Source organism: Epinephelus lanceolatus, chromosome 10 (assembly GCF_041903045.1).
Source record: "Epinephelus lanceolatus isolate andai-2023 chromosome 10, ASM4190304v1, whole genome shotgun sequence".
NCBI lineage: Eukaryota > Metazoa > Chordata > Actinopteri > Perciformes > Serranidae > Epinephelus > Epinephelus lanceolatus.
Window position 1 is genome coordinate 4,651,851 of NC_135743.1, and position 13,243 is coordinate 4,665,093.

Here is a 13,243-nt window from a genome sequence, read left to right on the forward strand (position 1 = left end):
GGCAATTTTTATTAGGAATATTAATCAATAATTTCAATATGACGGAGTGTAGTGTCACCAAACTCACTCCACACTTCATTGGTCTCCTACAGAGTACACTACAACACTTGGTTTGAAAGAAAGGCATTTTACATAATTTCTGGCAATTTTTATTAGGAATATTAATAATTTCAATATGATGCAGTGTAGTGTCACCAAACTCACTCCACACTTCATTGGTCTCCTACAGAGTGCACTACAGCACTTGGTTTGAAAGAAAGGCATCTTACATAATTTCTGGCAATTTTTATTAGGAATATTAATCAATAATTTCAATATGATGCAGTGTAGTGTCACCAAACTTGCTCCACACTTCATTGGTCTCCTACAGAGTACACTACAACACTTGGTTGGAAAGAAAGGCATTTTACATAATTTCTGGCAATTTTTCTTAGGAATATTAATCAATAATTTCAATATGATGCAGTGTAGTGTCACCAAACTCACTCCACACTTCATTGGTCTCCTACAGAGTACACTACAACACTTGGTTGGAAAGAAAGGCATTTTTTCATAGTTTGGGGGAATTTTTATTTGTAATTATATTCAATAACTATTACAGTGTAGTATCATAAACCTCAGTTCAACCACTCCTGTGTGGTACTACAACAATTAGCTCAGGAGAGAGGGCTTTAGTATAATTTGGGGGATTTTAATTTTGTTACATTTTAGTATGGTGTGGTTGCCTAATTGCCACTACCTTGAACCAATCAAATGAAGGATGGATGGGGTGAGTAAGTCACTAGCCAATCAGAAGCAACTTTCAATTAAGCTCTACCTGCAGTGATATTTCAGTCTGCAAAACCTCTATCATGGAAAAAGGAATATGTCAACTGCCTATGCATATGGTTTCCATTGAAAATGTGCCCCCAGTCCTGCTCCATGGTTCTATGTAAGTAATCTTTTCATTGTAGTTATTAACATATTTGTACTATGCTTGTATACTTGTTCTGACTCTTCAACTAACTGAAATTTTACTGGATATCAGCTCCAAACTAATGTGTATTTTCTGAATCTGAAGAAATAGCATGAAAAGACAAAGACACATGATGTCCCTAACCTATCATTAACCATATGTTGAAATAATACTGAAATTACGAATTAAGGACATTTTTATGGGAAAACTGTAAATGTGATTTTTTTAGTTCTTAGTTATGTATAGATATGTTCATGTACTGCTTGTGTCACATGACAACCATGGCTTTACTGTAGAGTTTAGCTCTATCAAGACTTTATTACACAAACTCACTTTATTTTGACAAAATGTTTTAGCTTTTCCTGTCCCCCTTTCCCTAGGTTAGAGGCAATTTAAAGACAATGGGAAGAGTTAAAAAAGGAAGCAGAGCTCAGAGGAAAGACCTGTGGGCAATGGCAGGTGGAATGGAAGCTCTTGTCAGATCAATGAAGAGTGTTAATATTACAAACAGAGGAACAGAGTATACTTCAGAAATCTGGTCTGAACTATCTGTAACCCTTTTTGGTCAAGATCAGAAGAAAAACCGTCATTGGCTATGGGTTATACGGACCAGAAATAGAAAAGGCGTGAGGGACCTGACTATTAAACAACAGGACAAGACAAAAAAGTCAGAGGAAGACAGTCATGCTAGAGACCTAGTATCAGATGAGGACACAGAAGAGAATGAGGCAGAGGAATTACAGGCAGGAGTTCAACCACAGGAAGTGACAGATGAAGACTCACATAAAGATGAGGAAGAAGACAAACAACAGGAGATGTCATTACAGACAGGAGTTCAACCACAGGAAGTGACAGATGAAGACTCACATACAGATGAGGAAGAAGACGAACAACAGGAGATGTCATTACAGACAGGAGTTCAACCACAGGAAGTGACAGATGAAGACTCACATAAAGATGAGGAAGAAGACAAACAACAGAAGATGCCATTGCAGACAGGAGCCCGACCTAAACATGTAAAGACATGGAACAGAAAACAATGGAGAAAGTTGCCTGTGGTATCAAAGAGGTTCACAATTACAGTAAACAGAAAGAAATGGCAGACAATTGTTCCACTGCATGGCTCAACAAAACTGAGGCAACCATGGACCAAAGTCTTATACAACAGTTTCCGACAGAAAAATCCCTGTTGTACTCTTGCCTTCAAGAGCCAGCATATCAAAACTCCTCAAAGCCGGAAAATTAATACTCCATATTTAAACATCAGTGCTGTTTGTACATTCCCTTCCTGTAGTACAAAATACTTCTTTAAAAAGAAAAGGGAGCCAGTGGGAGAAAACCTGCTTAAGATATCTGTGCTCCAAAAAGGAAAAATGTCACACAAAACAAGTGAAAAAAAATTCAGGCCTGCAGTAAACACAAGAAGAGGGAAAATAGCAAGAGCTATACACAAAGGAGTGAGCCAACTGTACTACAGTAAACTTAAAAAAACACCCGTTGCCGAGCTGATTTCCGGAAACATAACACGAAGTCTGAACAAAAATGTTCTTAAAGTGATAAGTTCAGAGGTTAGTAAAGGGAAAAGAATTCATGATGATGTTTTCATGGAGATGCACCTCACTCAAAATATCATGAAGGAATGTGACTCCAAATTTTCCAAGATGCCTGGCTACATACAGCACTTTCAAGTTGACCCCTTTGGTGTACACATGTATACTGAAACAGGAGTAAGCATAGTTGTGCAACACCTGAGAAAGAAGATCCCGCTGACCTTATACCTAGATGCAACAGGTAATGTTGCATCCAAAGTTCCCGGGCAGACCAAAAAAGTCCTTTACTACTCTCTCACTCTTCCTGGAGGGGGTCCGAATGCACCTCCCCTCCCAGTCTGTGAAATGCTGACAAATGAACACTCTGTACCACCAATCACATTCTGGCTAATGCAGTTCTGCAGAAAACTGTCGCAGTACACAAAACTAAGAGTACATCAAGTTGAAACAGATTACAGCTGGGCACTAATGCAAAGTGTTCTTCTGTCATTCAACAGAGAGAGCATTGTTAGCTACATAGACAGGGCTTTTTCTATTTGTTCAAAACTGAAGACATGGAAGGACATCAGAATGTTTACAGTGCTACACATATGCTCTGCACACGTGATCAAAGCTGTCACTCAGTCAATTTCAAGAAAAACAGCAGACAAAGGATTGAAGGATTTCGCAACATTTGGTTTTGCCAGGTTACAAAACAGTACCTCAATGACGGCAGCACTCAAAATCTTCCGCTCACTGTGCACTGTACTAATTGGCAAATACAACAATGACATTGTCCTGAGTAATCTGAAAGTCATGCAGGACTTAATAAAAAAATGCAACATTCCTGACATGGAAGAAACTGAAAAATTAGATGGCAGCCCCTTAGCTCAGGAGGAAGATGATGAAGAAAGAAGAAATGCCCACACAATTGTTGGCAGATCTCCCTTCACATATGAGTTCAAGAGGGTCCTGGAGGAGGTACAGAGAGAGCTCGAAAAAACAGATGCCGAGAGCCCACATGATGAGGAAAATCCATACTTCTGCCCAGGCATTGTTGATGTCCTTTTTGAGAACTACCTTGGCATTTTTCCCCTGTGGAGTGGTCTGCTTTTGGGGAATTTGAAAAGGTATGCATCTGACAAAGAAGATGACACATTTGGCCCAGGTAAAACAAGGGACACAAACTGCCATGTGGAGAGATGGTTTGGAATTGTCAAACAGTCAATTCTGAAAAAGCAGAGGCAACTGAGGCCAGCGACATTTGTCAGGAAAATGTATGGCTCTCTGCAGGGGAGATACAGAGAACACATCATGTCTCATAACTTCTCTGAGCAGTTACTCCTTAAACCCATGCTACCAAAAGACCTCACTCAATCTCAGGAGGGTTGGGCAAAGCGAGATGGAGCAAAGCCCCAGACTGCCAGTTCCAAATTTTATACTGCTCCAACCACTATTCCAGTTCCAAAGAGAGCAAAGTCAACTCTGAACACTGGCAAAGATCTTCAAGAGAGCGCAGATGGGAAGAACAGCAGCAATGTCCTCACAAGTAAAGGGTCCACGTCTGCCACAGAGGTACTTTTTTGCTGATCACTAAAATGAAATGACTGCTCAAAACAGATTAAAACCAAGTCAGAGTAATTTGCACTTTCCAGAGCTATACTAGCATTGCTAAGGAAGCATTTACAAACATTAAGCATCAGTGAGGCAGTTGTATTCACATCCAAGGTGTGTTCACCCCAGGACACAGTCTCCCATAAAATACTGACAGAATTTTAAATAATGTGAGAAAATATTCATGAATACAGAACGATGTGGGATAGTTTAATGGCAGCTTTCTCCATAACAATAATATTATTATGATAATAATCTTTATTTATAGAGCACTTCTCAAAAACTACATTATATAGTGCTTCACAAAGGCAAAGATAAAGAAGTCATAAAACATCAGGTTTAAAACAAAAGTCCAAAAAACACAAAAACAGATAAAACCCCAAGTAAAATCAGGAATGACTGTCCGATAAAAGTATGTTTTAAGAAGGGACTTAAAAGAGATCACAGACTCAGGACAGTTGAATGTTGAAAGTATTGCAAATGCTGTATGAAGTGATTGCAGTTTCATTGTTCATATCCTTGTAGGTTGAGGCCCTTTGGACATGCAAACCAACCAAAGTTGTTGTGGCTGTTGTACGACATGCTGAACAGAAGCACAATTACACCCTGCGGCACAGAGAATTTCAGAGTTTGAGGCCTGATGAACTCATCGTAGGCGAGGCAAGTTTCTCATCAGAACTGATGTCACAGATTTATCTAAAATTAATCTACTTGTTGATGGATCAGTCCTTTAAAAATTATGTGAAAATGTTATGAGTTTTGCTGCATAAAATGATTTAACAAGTTGATTGTCGTGAAAGAAGGTCTGGAATGTGACTTCAGACAAACCAGTCTTTAGCTAAAGTGTTGCATCAATGACCCATTCTCAAACATGTTGACAACAATGTGATTAAATATGAATTAACTTTAGTCTCTACACTACCATTACCAACATACCAATATTTTTGTGTGATTAATTTTCTCCAAAAGGTGATAGAATGTTACATTAGAGCCATCCTCAATTCTAAGGATACTGCTGGCCGACTCTACCTCATGAATCACTACACCGTGGGTGCAATTGTACATGGCACAAGAGAGCAGATGGCAAGGCAAGGGTTAAAAAAGGTGAGTGTAATCATTATTATATTATCACTTTAGTAGTCTTGTTTTTAACCAATACATTTATAATAGCCACTTCACCTTTTTGGTTGGTCCAGTGGAGGAAAATTCATAATATATTCTCATCATTTGTTTTTTTGGTTCAGTATATTACAAAAGAAATACAGTCCTTTTTCCATTTTCACACATTTTGTCAGGTCACATTTGATGACTATGATGGAGCCATTGGATTTGTCAACATAAGAAATGTGCACTGGAAGTTTGTGGTGAGTATAAAGCTACTTATAGTACTATGTGTCTTTACAGCATTTATGTATGGCTCATGGTTTGTCCATTTAAATGCTATCAACCTTGCAATTGCTATAAAGGTTTATGAATACCTATAATAAAGTAAATAAAACTACATAGATTACTATTAGTTGAATCTTTTAATAAAAGTTCATGTACTTTTATCAAATTTTATAATTAATCTACTCACAGACAATAAGAGGCTTACTGTGCATCAAGTTGTCAACTGCAGTTTTGAAGTTTTACATAAATGAATCTTATTGTTACCTCCACCAAGGAGGTTATGTTTTCGCCGGTGTTGGTCTGTTTGTCTGTCTGTTTGTTTGTTTGTTTGTTTGTTTGTCTGCAAAATAACTCAAAAAGTTATGAACGGATTTTAATGCAATTTTCAGGAAATGTGGAAAATGGGACAAGGAACAGATGATAAAATTTTGGTGGTGATTAGTTGAAGCAAAGGGGATAAAATAATAAATAAAGTCTATGGTCTGACAGCCTCAGCAGCAATTAACATGGTGAAAATAGCGCCATCTGGTGGCCAGAAAGCACATCTTGTTCTACTTGCTAAAAATATTGTTTAAAAAAGTTGAAATTAATGTTCTGTGTTAGAAATACAAAAAAAAACATTATATTCTGTGTTAGTACAAAATAAAAATGAAATAAATACACCACCGTCTCTCCATAGTGAAGGCATATATTTGTGATGCAGGCTGCAAAATATGATGCAGAAGGGGAGGGAATATCAGCTACTTGGTGGAGATCTGCACTCTGAGTGCTTTTCTAGTTTTATTATTGTTGCTGTTGTTGTTAATGACACATTTGAAGATGGTATATGGTTTAATGATGCTACCTTTTTATGTTACAGTATCTTCATGCCCTTTCAAACCACATTTTTGTCGTTGATCCTCTACAAGGGTCAAATGAAGTCGAGGACTCCAGAAAGGCTGGCTACAGATTTGGGTAATATTAAATAGATTATGGGAAGTAAATAGGTTACAAACACATTCTGTCAAGCCATAGAGTAAGCGCAAAGGTAAAGCAAAAATGTATTTTACTTTCAACCTGTAGACAGTATTTCAAAATGCGCCGGAACAGACTTGGAAAGGAGGACTGGGTTAACATCAAGTGGCAGCCTGGCAAGATAACGCACACCTTCCAGAAAGATGACACCAGTTGTGGGATCTTTGTCATGCAGGTGATTCTACGCAATATGTTTTCTTTATGATAAAACAGCATGTAGTTTTACTATGTAAGATGATCGTACACAGTACACGTGTTGTTTTGCCATCTCTACAGATGGCCAAGATGACCGTGACACAGTTTCCAAACATCCCAAAGAGGTTTCACATTAACACATCCAAAAAATCTCTTCAAAATCTAAGAAGAGACATGGCAGAAGAAATTCTGAAAGGATCAGGTATTGCTCAAAATATTACATTGATATGTCAAACACTTCCTACAAACTTAACAGTAATAAAGACCTGTATTTCCTTTTTTGCAGTTTCAAAGGATGAGTTCTGTTCCTTCTGTGGCAATGAGGACCTGCCCAAGACTGCTGTTGATGCTGTCTGGGTGAGATTTAGACATCAATAGATAATCTGAATAGTGGATAATCAGTAGATAATCTGGGGTTAAGAACCAGACACAACATTAAATTATTCAAATATTATATACTTTTATGCATTACATAGAGGTAACATTTTCTTAATATGTTTAATGAATTTATCCCTGTAGATTCAGTGTGAAACTTGCACAAAATGGTTTCACATGCAGTGCCTTGGAATGACAGCGGCAACGACACCAAACACAGATACCCCTTGGTATTGTGTACTGTGCAACGACCCTAAATAAAGAGGCTGTAGGTGACTTTGGTGAGGTCTTACCTGAGATAGACTTTCTATGTAAAAATAGGACTGTGAACTTCTGTCATTAATAATGTACAGTGAGATGTGTGTGTGTGTGTGTGTGGGTGTCTATTCTAGGAACGTTCATTTTGCCGTAGTTATTTTTCATGTAATTTTACTGTATCACAGATAATCAAAATGTTGTTTTTGAGTCTCTGATTGATTAACATTCCTACTAAAATTCCCAGAAATTATGAAAAATGCCTTTCTTTCAAACCGAGTGTTGTAGTGGAATCAGCGGCTGGAAAACTGGGGTAGATATATGCAGGGCTGATGAGCTGATGGATTGCATGTGACTGGCTTGGTGTGTCAGATCAGCAGTGACCAGGGAGCTGGAAGCAGAGGAGCGCCACGCCCACCACACAGACACAGACACACAGAGAAACACACAGGGTGGCACAGGAGACACAAGGGTAGGGGAAACACAAGAAAAAAACTGGAGGCCAGGCTGTGGCTGCAACAATTATAGTGAAGTTATTGATTAATATTACTTAGAAAAATTCCCAGAGCTTATTAAAAATCCCTTTCATTCAAACCAAGTGTTGTAGTGTACTCTGTAGGAGACCAATGAAGTGTGGAGTGAGTTTGGTGACACTACACTGCATCATATTGAAATTATTGATTAATATTCCTAATAAAAATTGCCAGAAATTATGTAAAATGCCTTTCTTTCAAACCAAGTGCTGTAGTGTACTCTGTAGGAGACCAATGAAGTGTGGAGTGAGTTTGGTGACACTACACTGCATCATATTGAAATTATTGATTAATATTCCTAATAAAAATTGCCAGAAATTATATAAAATGCCTTTCTTTCAAACCAAGTGCTGTAGTGTACTCTGTAGGAGACCAATGAAGTGTGGAGTGAGTTTGGTGACCCTACACTGCATCATATTGAAATTATTGATTAATATTCCTAAGAAAAATTGCCAGAAATTATATAAAATGCCTTTCTTTCAAACCAAGTGCTGTAGTGTACTCTGTAGGAGACCAATGAAGTGTGGAGTGAGTTTGGTGACACTACACTGCATCATATTGAAATTATTGATTAATATTCCTAAGAAAAATTGCCAGAAATTATGTAAAATGCCTTTCTTTCCAACCAAGTGCTGTAGTGTACTCTGTAGGAGACCAATGAAGTGTGGAGTGAGTTTGGTGACACTACACTGCATCATATTGAAATTATTGATTAATATTCCTAATAAAAATTGCCAGAAATTATGTAAAATGCCTTTCTTTCCAACCAAGTGTTGTAGTGTACTCTGTAGGAGACCAATGAAGTGTGGAGTGAGTTTGGTGACACTACACTGTATTATAGTGACGTTATTGAATATTTTTGTAATATCTCTTTTCGGTGTTGCACTTTGTAGACGGTCCCTGCGCGCTGTGCTCAAAGCCGGCTGCACGTAAACACCAATGTTCTTGGTGTGGCTCAGAGGACGGCTCATTTTGATGAATATTATGTTGTAGCTCGTTGTCTATCTTACTACGATTGAAAATATGTGTGTTTTGTGTTTTAACAACGTTTCACTTAAGAGTTACTGATCCCGGAAGTTCGAATCTGCCAATATCTTTCCAACTTTACCTAGCTACATGAAGTGACAGTCACACCTAGTGACAGCGACTGGTTCCACTTTTTATTTTATACCTGATGTAGTGACGTTTGACAGATTGAGACATTTGTCTTGAAATAATGGCCAATGGTCAAAATTGAATATGATTAACCATGATGAACCTACATTTAGTCAGCCACTGAAGAGGTACTTGAACTTAACCGAATATTTTCTGCAGCCTTCTGTTTCTGCTGTACTGCATTTAGGGTAAGTTCAGGGTGAGTGGGACAGTTTTTGGTTTTCTGCATTGTGTGAGATTTCTGGCTATGGATTTCAAAAAATAACCCAACATATGATACATTTCTGTAATGCTGAAGATGTTACCTATCCATTTGAGGAGGAAAGAAGATCTGATTATGTTCCATGGATGCATGGCATACCCTTTTTTGTGAACTGACTAAAATTTGTTTTTGTGTGTGAGATTTGGGTGAGTGGGACAACACATTTGTTTAACTTTTTGTTCTCTCCCTTTACTTTTCTTCTTGCCTTCTCATTCCCTCTCTGCCTCTCTGGTGCCATTCTTTCTGCAGTGGATTAATCGGGATTAGTTTGGAAAGAAATCAAGTCTAAACTTTGTATAGGTTGACACTTGATGAACAAATGTTCCCTACTGTTGTTACTTTGAAAAGCCTTTACGTCTGCATCTAGTACACATATTATCTGATAACTGTGTTGCATTGTATTGGCAGGGGTGTGTGTATATGTGTGTGTGTGTGTGTGTGTGTGTGTGTGTGTGTGTTCCTCTATATATCCTGTCATCAACAATAGGCTTGAAGAGTTGGGGACAATCTGCAAATTAGATCCTGGGAAATAATCTGTTATCATGCATCCCTAGTAGGCTGGGTACACTTGCTGTTTATGCTAGCTGTTTTGCTAGCTAGGTAGTTGGGCTAGCAGTAAAATTGAGGTGCTCCATCAACAATTGTGTGGTAGATTTTGGGTCTGCACACACAAGAAGGTTAGGAACTATTAATCTGGAACATATATAATGATTCCCTATGGCAGGATTGATCATTTTTATTCATTAAGAGTGCCTTTTGGTGCTGTCCCACTCACCCAAAACCATGCTGCAAACAGAGTTTGGGTGGGTGGGACAAAATAAAAATAGCCTAATTCCATAAATATGAACATAATCTTAACATTTTTTTCTGATTTTATTGTAGAAGTGCATCAAATTCATGTTTCCAGCAAATATTTCTGCAATATCTTGGCAAAAACGTTTTTATAACCTTATGATCATAACAATCAAAATCTTATGCCATTTTCCTCACCTTGGGTTATGCAGGGTCAACTTCCTGATTGATGTTGGCCCCGCCCCCACATGTGACATCACACCAATGAGTGTAAGCAACTCTGATAATGTGGTTTCACAGCAAGGCTCAGCAAAAAAAGTTTTTATTTTCAGTGACCAGGGGAGAAAATACAGCCAATTTACTTATACTGTCCCACCCAACCTGATGTCCCACTCACCCTGAATTAACCTTATTAGATATTTAAGTCACATGTTAGTTTGCAGATTCAGATTGACAATAAAAAGCACAGTCAACAAATAAATTGTGATTAAGATCAAACTTTATTGATCCCCAGGGTGAAGTTTAGACGAGCCTACCCTGCAGATAAAATACTGTAAATCAGCTCCACCTTTACCAGCTGATGCGTAAAGAAATTACAGAAGTTAACACAGTAAAAAAAAAAGGTACAGATGTCACATTTATGTGGGTCTGTGGGTTCATTAGTGGACAAGCTGGGGAAACAAGCTCAATAGAAGCTGTGTGGATGTGAACCCAGTGGTGTCAAAAACATAACTGCTGAATGTTTAATTTTGAGAAATGCAAAAGAAAAGAAAACACTGAGGAGAAATGGAAGTAGGTAAATGGGGGGACAGGTCATGTGACAGGCCCACAGCTGGTATTGGAGATAGTGGGTTAGAAAGTTGTTTTTGAGGAGGACAGCACAGCAGAGCAGTCATGATAAGAGGAACTTGACTCTTATAGGAGGAGGTAACCAGAAGATTGCTGTAAGCACAAGGGCGGCAGCTGCGATACAGGAAGAGGAGGACTTGAAGCAGGGCGGGGCCACCAACTGTAAACATCACATGTCCTGGGACTTTGTCCTTCTACAATAATAGTGTTTGCTGTCATACAGGTTTTTTGGTGATGGTGAATTATGCAGACTGTGTCAGGTGAAATGACTCCAGTGAGTTACAGGAAGGAATTATCTTCGTCTCTCTGTCAGTGTTTCCTCTTCTGATGAAGGAAGAACATCCTGGTCACTTGATGTGGATGTAAAGTCAGCAGGTTTTTATTTTCATGGTTACTCAGAGTGAAACGCAGCCGTGCAGTCCAGCAGCAGTGGACACTCAGTACTTTTACATTCAATTTTGACTTACTTTTACTTTCTACTTTCACAAGTAACACTCCACAATATTTTTTGACAGCTTTAGTTACTGCAGCCTGTTACTTTGCAGAGAAAGATTTGTACACAAAACCTTTAATCAGAATATGATGAAAGGTTAATTGCACGTAAAGTAAAGTCAGCTCCACCGTGACCAGCTGCAACATTAATATTATTAACTGATTATCATTTAGTCTATTCTGAGTCTTATTTTGTTCAAATCTCAAAGATACTTGGTTTAAAATCATATGAAAGAGAAAAAAACAGCAAATCCTGACTTTGGAGGAACTTGAACCAGAGCGTTTTTAACTATTAAAACTATTTTTCTGCCGATGAACTAATCGTTAAATCAACTAATTATGATCTAAATATTCAGTTTTTAAATTCAAAGGCAGGACTTGTGATTTTTACACTGTAGTTTTGCTACTTTCACTGAGGTTAAGGATCTGATTTATGAACACCTATTTTGATTTTTAAATCTGTTGATGTGATGTCACAAACCTTGGATGGATCTCTCACTAGAATTCTACTGACAGGATGGATCACAATTGTAATTTAGACCTTGTTATTAGGTCTAACTAGGTCTTCGACGTTATTTGTTATCAGCCCAGCTAATACAACATGTTGGGTGTGTTTGTGTTTAGGTGTACTGTCTACCATGAGTCAGTCTGAGGAGAAAGATGAGGGGGTCCCGACCTTCAGCACCTCTCTGTCTGAGGGAGATGAGAGGTAAGATGAAGAGGACTGTCCATGTTAAAAGTATGTGTAAAGAGTCAGGAAAGTCTCAGTGCTGTGTTAAAGAGGAGGATGTTACTCATTCAGACTCTCACAAATGTTTCTGTTTCTTGGATTCAAAGTTTTTGGCTTCTAGTCAAAAGGCTTCTAGGTTTTAAGGTCTGATTGAAATTTGGTTTACTGTGTGTTGTAACCTAACTTAACCTGTCTGTCAATGCTCCATCTCTTTTAGGACTGAGCAGAAAAGAGCAGAAAAGAGCAGATTCTCCTGCAGATTCTCATGGAGTGACCACTCCATGGATTACCCCATGGTTTTCAAACAGTAAGAATTAACTTAAAGGGGAACTAATGTTTTTTCAACCTGGACACTATTTTCCGATCTACTTTTGTCTAAATGAGTGATAGGATGTTCAGTATGTGACATTTCTCCAGTACGAAGCTAGGGCTGACCTGCCTGCAGCCCGTGAGCGCGGGCTATATTAAATAATAGGGCACTCAAAATACGTCCACTAAAAGTGCATTTTTTTCACACAGATAGCCTCGGATTGTTAGTATAATTATCTGACAACGTAACGGGAAGGAGAAATGACCGTCTGTGTTTACCTTTAGCTGGATTCAGACATGTTCCTCTGCCTGTTGCTGCTCCCTCTCTCTCCTCGTCCGCTCTTCAGTTTCAATGAGCTCTGCGTCCATGTACGTCCGTGGACTGGCTCTGAAATCTCACGTCTCGGGAAATTTAAAGTTGTTGCAGGAAGTTACCGCTGGAGTGAACTTACAAACGCGAGGAGTTACTCTGTTTGGAGTAGTCATGGCTGAATTTTTACCTGATTTTGACCAACTGGATCTGGATGAGCCATTTGAATTTGATGACCGACCGTATTTATTTGACCATGGAGTACACGGATGTACACAGACGCAGAGCTCATTGAGCTCATTATCAGGGCCTGAGTCAGCAGAACATTTTGAGCATGAATTCTCTGAGATGGAGTATAACAATATTATATAATGCTACTTTAACAGTACTGCTTTATGTATTTAAATCTGTCTGCCTCGTCTTTTAATAACTACAGCTCAACATTGTCCATGTGTTGTATAGATTTAGAACCCATGTTTAATCTG

The 13,243-nt window shown here is 38.4% G+C and overlaps 2 protein-coding genes across 2 annotated transcripts in view; both read left to right on the plus strand.

Moving 5' to 3' along the window:
• Window positions 1-12,376, plus strand: LOC144464460 (uncharacterized). Its single transcript, XM_078171321.1, has 12 exons — window positions 1-931; window positions 1,336-4,059; window positions 4,624-4,758; window positions 5,068-5,202; window positions 5,394-5,462; window positions 6,347-6,441; window positions 6,550-6,676; window positions 6,778-6,898; window positions 6,983-7,053; window positions 7,216-7,352; window positions 12,034-12,118; window positions 12,357-12,376. Exons 2-10 carry the CDS (start codon window positions 1,357-1,359, stop codon window positions 7,330-7,332), a joined length of 3,573 nt encoding a protein of 1,190 aa, XP_078027447.1. The 5' UTR covers window positions 1-931; window positions 1,336-1,356; the 3' UTR covers window positions 7,333-7,352; window positions 12,034-12,118; window positions 12,357-12,376.
• Window positions 11,245-13,243, plus strand: part of LOC117266300 (protein NLRC3-like) — an 18,921-nt gene continuing 16,922 nt past the window's right edge. Inside the window, exons 1-3 of the mRNA XM_033641419.2 lie at window positions 11,245-11,292; window positions 12,034-12,118; window positions 12,357-12,446. Coding sequence (XP_033497310.2) covers window positions 12,048-12,118; window positions 12,357-12,446 — 161 coding nt within the window. The 5' untranslated portion in view covers window positions 11,245-11,292; window positions 12,034-12,047. The remainder of the gene's footprint in view (window positions 11,293-12,033; window positions 12,119-12,356; window positions 12,447-13,243) is intronic.

Excerpts from the sequence above, each read along its gene's own strand:
- LOC144464460 (XM_078171321.1), top strand. The coding sequence starts at position 1,357 with ATGGGAAGAGTTAAAAAAGGAAGCAGAGCTCAGAGGAAAGACCTGTGG. Across the intron at positions 4,759-5,067 it reads ATGAACTCATCGTAGGCGAG|GTGATAGAATGTTACATTAG; the intron begins GCAAGTTTCTCA and ends TTTCTCCAAAAG. Across the intron at positions 6,677-6,777 it reads GTGGGATCTTTGTCATGCAG|ATGGCCAAGATGACCGTGAC; the intron begins GTGATTCTACGC and ends CCATCTCTACAG.